At 45.3% G+C, this 9,466-nt stretch overlaps 1 protein-coding gene across 1 annotated transcript; it reads right to left on the reverse strand.

Moving 5' to 3' along the window:
- Nucleotides 1–511: 511 nt before the first annotated feature.
- LOC131254998 (uncharacterized) lies at nt 512–1,480 on the reverse strand. Its single transcript, XM_058255699.1, has one exon. It carries the CDS (start codon nt 1,478–1,480, stop codon nt 512–514), a length of 969 nt encoding a protein of 322 aa, XP_058111682.1.
- Nucleotides 1,481–9,466: the final 7,986 nt, after the last annotated feature.

Raw genomic sequence — 9,466 nt, forward strand, 5'->3', positions numbered from 1 at the left:
ACTTGTGAGAGGCAACTTATTTTTCATTTGTCGGCAAGTCGTGCAAGCAGAATATGTAGAAACAGAGATTTTATTGAAAGCCTTAAGAGGCTAGCCGCTCAGAGTTGTACATTTATTGGGGGCCCTCATCAGCCAATACATCACGGGTAATAGATTCTCAGGTGCCACACGTTCCAGGGGTGGGGGAGTTGACGCCCTTCGAGATCCTCCAAGTAGTAGGACCCTGGCGTGGTTGATCAGACCATGCGGTAGGGCCCCTGAGATCAAGGACATTAATGGTAATGGCCTGCTTCACTGACCCCTTCCTCACTGCTATCGCATAACATTTCCAAGCTTCACGCTAATAGCCTCGGAGATGTCCTATTCCGCCCTTGGCGAGAAACTTCATCATTAGGTGGTATGTGGACATGACTGCCCTCATTGCATTGAGGGAGGGTCTGCCCAAGATGACGTTGTGCATTGACGGCACGTTAACGACAAGGAAGTCCACTAGAAGGATGACTTGATGACGTCATTCTCCCACGGTCACAGGGAGGAAGATAGCTCCTTCGGAGATCACCCTTTCTCCGGCAAAGCCGTGTAGGAGGGTTTTCACATGTCTGAAACATGACCTTGGAATTCTTATTTTTTCGAAGGCCTCCGAGTAGATGACAACGGTCGAGCTCCCGGTGTCGACCAGGATGCAGTACACCTTGTGATTGGCTATGGTCATCATTACCACTAAGCCATCGTCGTGTGGATGATAGATTCCACATGCATCATCTTCTGTGAAGGTCAGGCTGTAAGGACTAACTCGAAGATCTTTCCTTGACCTCTCAGTTAGGTGGACATAATGCTCTGGGATAAACTTCTGAGAGTGGGCTTTACGGGCCCTGTTTGAGTCTCCTTCGCCAGACGAACCACCAAAGATGGTACAGATTTCAACCATTTCTTTTACAGCTTTGCTCGGCTGCTCTTCTCTCTGGGTTGTTTTCTCCTCGGTGTATCGGTGAAGATGACCCTTACGGATGAGAGTCTCAATCTCATCCTTGAGATCCACACAGTCACTCGTGTTGTGACCGTGGTTACAATGGAACCGACAATATTTGCGCTTGTCTCGGCATTCCGTGTCGGCCTTCATGCAAACGGGCCAATTTAGGAGCCTCTGACCCCTGATGTCTAGTGGTATCTGCTCTATAGACGTGTTGAGGGGAGTGTAGGAACAGAACTTGCCCTCAGGCTTCCTACTCAGGTGATGATCACGAGGAACGTAGTCGTCTGATTTCTTGTTGGATGGTTGGGGCTCCTCATTCCTCAGCCTCTTCCCTTTGGTTAACGGCTCTGCTACTTGGACATTGTTGCTGGAGTTAGAGAACTCCTCGGCATTAGTGTATTTTTGAGCTCTGGTGATAAGCTTAACCAACATCTTCGGTGGATTCTTCCCACTGGAGAAGGTGAACTTTCCCTCTTTCAGTCCGCTGAACATGGCAGAAATCATCATTTTATCATCATAATCCTCCACCTATAATGCCTCCTTGTTGGAGCGGGCGATGAAGTCCTTTAATGACTCTTTAGGCCCTACTTAATGGTGAACAAATGAGTAGTCGGTTTTCGACTCTTCTTACCACTTATGAATTAGGTAAGGAACAATTTGCTAAGCTCTGTAAAGGAGTTGACCGAATTGGGTTTGAGTTGCCTGTACTAAATCCGAGCGGATCCAGTAAGGGTGATCAAAAAGCCCCTACACATCATCGCGTCTGTTGCTGTCTGAATTTGCATCTATGAGTGATAGGCTTCTACATGCTCAGACGGGTCTCCATACCCGGAGTACTAGATGGCGGGAGGTATTTAAAATCTCTGTGGCATCACCTCGCTCATGATTGCAGAAGTGAAGGGAGGTTTGGTCTCTTTCATCATCGCCTGAATGGTGGCAGGGACGGATGAAAGCTGTTGATTCCGATGTAGCGTTAGAACCCGATTGTTGAGTTCTACGAACCGCGCCTCCCACGGATCTTCGTTTTCAGCTATTTTCTACCACGGAGCCTCTACTTTAGGGGTTCTCCCTCCCTCCTCCCCTCCAGCTCATGACAAAGGTCCGTCGGTGCCAGGGCCGAAGTGACCAAAGCATTCATTAGAACCCGAGTCATTAGATTTCGAACCGGGACTTAGTTTTGGGTTGGAGGGGGATTCTGGACCGAAGCTGGAACTTGAGTGGATTGATGCTGTGATCCTTCAGGTCTCACACTCCACGGTGTGGACTCAACTTCCACCACTGGTCCGATGGTTTTTCGGATGGGGTGTGACTGCTGCTCCTGCCGTTGCTTCATCTGATTGATTTCATCGCATAAGGCTTGAATCTTGTTTTGCATGGCTTGATACGTACTTGCCCAATTACGAGAATGTTGGGATGGTCCTAGAGCCAACTCGGCATGAAGTAACGAGGAAGAACGAGTCTGATCATTCAGCTCCACCTCCACAGCTACAGATTTCTTTTCCTCTTACCATTGTACTAAAAAAATAAGGAACTGACTTTTTGTATCAGTTTCCCACAAACGACACCAAAAATGTTGTTGTCAAAATCTGGACTACTCTCCACTCGGAGCTCCAACCTCCTACTGAGCCCTTAGCCTACACTGAAATGGTGAGCAAAGGAGACCTTGGCTTAAATAGGGGACCCTTCGATGCCTAAGTCAGGTCAAGGGAATCTGGGTCTAGGTTCAGTTATAGAAGGAGAGTGCAAGATATTGCGTACTTATTTCCTCGCATATGGAGACTATTTATACCATTCACCTAGGATGGGTGTGTCCGCGATACTCAGCGTGCCCTTAGCCACTAACTACATACTGCGAATGAGTTGGCATGGGCGATTATTTGGCGGACGTGTAGATGGGGGTGGTTGTGCAACTGTCCCTAGTCGTGCAGTAGTGGGACACCTCATGGTCCCCCTTATTAGTATATTTCGATCTGAGCCCTGAACCGACTACTTCGGCCTTGGACTACTCTGAGCCAATTGCATCGGCCCTGGATCGCTCCAAGCTCCGAGTTGGCCTCCCCGGCCTCGTGTTGAAGGCATAAGGAATGTTGGGTTGGATGTCATGCCTTTGCCTATTCATATAACTCCGAGCTTATTCTTGCACCTCGAGTCAACTTTGAATAACCATGGGCCTCGGAACTAAGGTGTCTCTAATCTTCCCGTAACAAGATCCATACATCACAGTGGCCACTCAAAGCTCATGCCTGTTCCAGCTGGAGATGGACGGGGGTAGGACGCAATTCGTGTCTGTCCCTGATACACTGACCTAGTTCGATCTAGGATCCACGAAGCCCGTTCGAATTTCATACAACGAACTGAGGGAAGTGGATTAGCTACTGACAAGTTGAGTAGTGAGACTCGCTAAAGTGACGTCACCTAGTTCTGTTGAGCCCCAACATAATATATGCTTTGTATCCATACCATTCATACATTTGAAGAGATCATTCGTGCAGATCCAAGGCAGGAGTGGACCACACCACAGAAAGCAGTGGGAAGAGTGATACCCATCGATGAAATCATCCAAAGGTCCACCATGATGTTTATTTTAAGGAATGAAACAAAAAATGAGGCATATCAAGGGCTCATGTGGACCACACCATAGAAAGCAGTGAAATTGAAAACCTACCATTAAAAACCTTTTTTGGGGGTATAAATTTTTTAGATGCAACTCGTTTTTTGGTCCATGACGTTAAATTAAATTATAAATCTGATGTACAAATTGGATTCGACACATAAATCACGATGGGACACACTACCCTTATATCATGACAACTCAATCTTTATTATGTTACAACACAAACTCCACATGTCACGTAACAACCTCGACCCATATAACCGCGACTCATATAATATGACAATGACCTATGACAACCACAACCCAGATCAACCACGACCCATATAACATGATAACCATGACCCATGACAATCACAACCCATATAAAATGACAACCATGACCCATATAACATGACAACCTCAACCCTTACCACTTTACAACCACGACCCATATAACATGACAACCATGACGCATATAACGTAACAACCTCGACCCTTACCACTTTACAACCACGACCCATATAACATGACAACTACGACCCATATAACATGAGAAACATGGCCCATATAACATAATAACCTCGACCCTTACCACTTTATAACCACGACCTGTATAACATGACAACCACGACCCCTGATACCCATATAACATGACAACTACGACCCATATAACATAACAACCTTGACCCTTACCACTTTACAACCACAACCCATATAACATAACAACTACGACCTATACCCATATAACATAGTAAGGGTTGTCGTTGTAATGTGGTAAGGATCGTGGTTGTAATGTAGTAAGGGTCATGGTTGTTAGGTTGATATAATTAATAACTTGATTATTTTTAAATAATAGGAGTTGAAGCCCACAATGGGGTGATCTGTTCCGCCCACCTTATCAACCAGCTCGTCGTGGGCCTAAAAAGTCCTGACTTGGGTAGTGACCACTTCTAACAAACACCACAGTGAGCTTAGAAAGTTTCAATAGTCGGTACTATGTCATCATTATTTTCTATTATGTGGCCCACTCGAGCTCTAAATTAGCTAATAATTAGGCCCTGGCCCTAAAATGACACAGTAAAAAGGATGGGTTGCATGGATTATACACATACATCAATTTTTGGAATTAAAGTAGCAAGCTGAATTTTTTGAATTAAAGAGGAGATTGAGAAGCCAAAAGGACCATCAGCACCAACCGCTCATGCTCTAGAGCCCACCAAAGTTTGGGTTGAAAGAACATTTGGTCACCACCATCAGGCCGAGTACGAGTGCACGGATGTTGATTGTCAATTTGTCTCATCGAATGTACCCAGTGGGTGCTCGGTCGAGGGATGTCAAATTGCTACAAAGGGGATGCAAGGCAAGCCCCCAGCAGATGCTTGTTGAACTGCCTCAATGGAGGTAACAACTCATATGGCTAATGCCCCTCGTGACACACTCACCGCGGATAGGGCATTGTCTACAGATGTTCTCGAAAATGCCACGGTGGCGACTATGGGGATTTCATTTTTGGCTTTACAAGCTAGTTCTCCTCCTACTTGTGCCAACAATTCAGGCTGTGCGTATCAGGAAAATCCAAAGAGGAGCAACAACAAGGTAGGGAGGCATAATACTATCGGAGCTTAGTTCTTCTCCACCTGGGGGTGGCAATTTTGGGGCAAAGCAGGCCCCGGGAGCCTAGCAAACTCCCTGTCAGATTCCTAATCCCGAACGAGCAGATGTGGATCTCACCAATCCACTAGTAAGCACTCCCAGTATGCTACTAGGAGAGGCCATTGCTCCTGATAGAGAAGGAATCTACCAAGCTGTTCATGGCCCTGGCCTGGGGAGCTCTAGCCCGGGGAACAGATATTATAAACGTAGAAGCCTGAGCACCAAGAGGACTATAATGCAGCAGGTTTAGGAAAATCTAAAGGAGCAGAGCCTACAACGAAGACCTGTTTGGGTTCAAAAATCTTCCTCAGAAGGAAACTCTCCATCATCTTCTCCAGACAGCAAATCAGGAGGGGAAAGCGTATCACTTTACTTCAGGGGACGCGAAGATTGGCACAGCTTGGGGCGAATAAATAGGGCACAGAAGGATCAGGAGACTTGTAATCCTAAGGGAGAATCTAACAAATTAGACCTCCAGATAGATTTATCCCCTTACTTCAATGTAGGGGACTAGTCTACTCCTCAAATTCCAGGATGTTCTGAGGAGTAGAGGCCACCCTGCAACCTGACTATGAGCCTGGACCATTCCTCCAGAGGGAAAGTTCCAGCAATGGACCAAGATCTACCAATTGAGCAAACAGGTGAGCAGACTAACGATCAAAGCTTGGGACCAACATGTATAGGAAGCCATCAAGGTATTGTGCAATTTGGAACCAGAAGAAGAAGGCGAAAGAGCTACAAAGGAGCAGGAGACTGGTATGGAAGGCTTAGAAGGCTCAAACGGAGGGCTGTTAACACGGGGTGTGTCACTAATGGATAGCATCCTTATGTGGAACGCCCGTGGCGTGGGAAATGAGCCCACGATCCGATCAACAGTAAGGATCATTCGCAAGCATAATCCTTGGATCGTCGCCATCCTGGAGCCCATGATCAGCGAAGATCGAAGGGTGCAGGTTGGCCTGAAATTAGGATTTCATTCATCATGTTCCAATGCAAGCGTAGGAGGGAAGATTTGGGTATTCTTCAATAGCTCTCTTAACATCTCTCTTTTTGGTGAATTTAACTAAATGTTTTCTCTGCTCTTATCTGTTCAAGCCTATCAGTCCCCTATCAGGCTATCTTTTGTTTATGCTAGTTATAACAAGATTAACAGAAGGGAGCTATTGTTGAGGGTCAAATATTGCATATTAGACCCCAGTTATTACCTGAATTTACAAACATGATACTATTTAACGGACTATTTTAATCGTGTTTGTGCTGCAAGGTGAGTTTAGGAGCTCGGACGGAATAGGGTGCTAAAAGCATGGAATTAACGCTCAGAATTCACCAAGGTAAGGGACGGACTCCATGGGACCAAAATCAATGGATTTACATGCCAGGGATCCGAGAAGATCAAGTCGCTTATGTTAAAGAGGCCTAAAATTGGTCCAGAATGCAAGATCACAAGGTTTTCGCCATCAGATTGACACGAAACTTCATATATGGCCTGGGGACCATAAATTAACCGTACATGTAAAATTTCAGCTATTGGATATCTCTGAAAGTGGGCCAATGGATGGATCATCCCCGTAATTCATTGAGTGGGGCCCACATGCTCTCTGGATATGCTTCAAAATTGGCATTGACAGTTTAAATAAGATGAGAAATAGGATTGATGGATTGGATATCTGAAAAACATCACAGTGGATCCCACACTGTGGAGTGTGCGTACATAGTGCATATACGCATGGACGAGCACCGAATTGGCTAAGGCGGGTCAGCGCCTGCTGACCCGCATCTCCTTCAGAAATGGAAACTTTTGTTTCCAGCATTCGTGTAACGGACGGACTCTGTCCGTCTTGCAGAGTTAGTGGGCCCCATACATCACCTGTACGACCGATCCAAGCCATCCATCTTGTAGAAGGCCTCGAACACTTCAAAATCATGCTGATACTTTTCACCCATGGGGACATACCTGTACGATATAGAGGCCACAAGCAGACTGCCCTGCGACGTTCAAAACGATCTCAGCGTGATTTCTTCTTTTGGCCGCATCAACAGATATTTAAAACCTACTATTCTTGACCGAAATCTCAAGAGAAACTCACTAGATGTGGTGGATTTCTCAGAAAACACTTCTGTGGGGTCTACTGATCACGTCAGCGCAATCATGTGCGTAGGCTTACGCACGTCCGAGAAATTTAGACTTTCAAACAGTTGTGGTCCACCATCTTTGATCATATGGCAGATCTGATCTATCCATCATGTAGAGCACTCAAAAATGTCCTAAGGGACGGTGTTTCTTTGGAAATTGAGTGAGGAAAATGGCGAGTTTGAAGGCACCGAAGTTGCTATCAAAAAGCTTTCGCTGCGCATGCGAAGCTGCTGCAACAACTGCACTGACCGACTCCTCCACTGACTCCAGCAGCTATAAAAGGACTTGGAGAGCCGATCCTGGGGGCATCTCAACTAGGGGCTTCAACGTGGATACAAGAGAGAGAGTAGAGTAATTAGATTTTGTTTCATATTTTCTGTTTTGTTTTTGTTAGAGTTCTGACCCAATCATGTTGGGCTAAACCTCTTAGTTAGGGCTAAGAGGTGAAGCTTGTAACATAATTGGGATGTTTGCTTGGCTTTGATTCATGTTTTGTTGAACTCTTATGGATTCTAGTTATTTATGAAGGTATATTTTTAGTTTTTAATGGTTTGTTGTGACTCAAATTACAATGGATCTGCGATAGCTTTAAGTATATTTTTTCCATTATTGAGATTGTGAAATTAGTAAGACCTATTGTTCACCATCGTCTCATGGGCATGGTAGGGTGACGGAATCCTTCCTAACCTTCACAATTCTCCCATGATTGACTGCGAGATTGGTAAATTGCTATTGTTTGCCATAGTCTCCTGGGCATGGTTAGGTGACGGAATCACTTCCAAATCTTCACCACTCTTATTTATTGATGATTAGATCCATGAGAAGTTCAAAGATCTGACAAATCTCTTCTTATCAACTAGATAAGATAGGACTCTGATTCCAGTTGTATCCCTGAATTAATACAAGGTAGCTTCCCAATTGTTACAAGTGGATCCTTGGCACCCTAGTTCCCACTTTTATTTTCATAAGTTTTAGAGTAATACTTCACCATTATTCCCTCATATTCACTTGATTTAGATTTCATCTTATTCTAGTTCTAGTTCTAGTTAGTTTCAGATTACCTATAGGTTTCAGTCCCTGTGGATTCGACCTCGGTCTCACCGAGTTTATTACTGCGTCACAACCTTATACTTGGGGAGTGAACAGCTATGGCAGGAAATGGTGTCCATTTCTGACACAGTGTCTGACCCGTGAGCCGTTTGTGGGGATTTCAATGCTATGATCAGTGTGTCTGAGAGAAGAGGCAGTAGAAACCCGGATCTGCTCAGCTCTCGTGAATTTGCCGAAGCGGTTAATGCAGCAGCCCTGCAGGATGGCGGTTATGCTGGCAATCGATTTACTTAATGTAACAATCAACAGGGTACATCTAGAGCGTAGGCAAGACTTGATCAAGCCCTCATCAATGTTCAGTGAGGGGCCATCTTCCCGCTGTTCAAGGTCACCCACCTGCCTCATACTTCCTCTGACCACGCTCCTTTACTTCTCTCTTTCCCTAGGGTCATTTCAGTCAAGGTGAGGCCATTCTGGTTCCAACAAATGTGGACTCTCCATGAGTCCTTTCTAGAGGTGGTTGAAAGAGCTTGGCAAGGGCAGGCGGCCACAGATCCCATGATCAATGTACAGCATAAATTGAAGAAGGTCAAACAACTTCTGAAACTGTGGAACAAAAGTACTTTTAGGCAAATTGATGTGTAAATTAAAGATGCAGAACGGGCTTAGAATAGATAGAAGTTCATATGCAGAATTCCTCTAATGGTGACATCCAAAGACAGTACTTAGAGGCTAAAACTCATCTCCAAAAATTAGAAATCAGGGAGGAAATTTTTTGGAAGCAAAAGTCCAGAATTTCCTGGCTGAAGGAGGGTGACAAAAACACTAGGTTCTTTCACGCAGCTACTATCAAGAGAGCCAGAAGGGCAGAAATTTCAGCAATTAAGTCCTCTTGAGGGGAACTTCTCACAGATACCAATCAGATTAAACTGGCAGGGGTGGAATTCTTCCACCAAGCCTTCACATATGAGGAGCCGCATAGCTCTGCCGACCTCCTCCAGTCCATGACTCCGTGTTCTCTTCTGCAAACAACGCAAGTCTGATGATTTGCCCTTCATTGGAG

The sequence above is a fragment of the Magnolia sinica genome, chromosome 9, assembly GCF_029962835.1.
Source record: "Magnolia sinica isolate HGM2019 chromosome 9, MsV1, whole genome shotgun sequence".
NCBI classification, from domain to species: Eukaryota; Viridiplantae; Streptophyta; class Magnoliopsida; order Magnoliales; family Magnoliaceae; genus Magnolia; species Magnolia sinica.

Coding starts and splice junctions, on each gene's coding strand:
- LOC131254998 (XM_058255699.1), bottom strand. CDS start 1,480: ATGATGATTTCTGCCATGTTCAGCGGACTGAAAGAGGGAAAGTTCACC.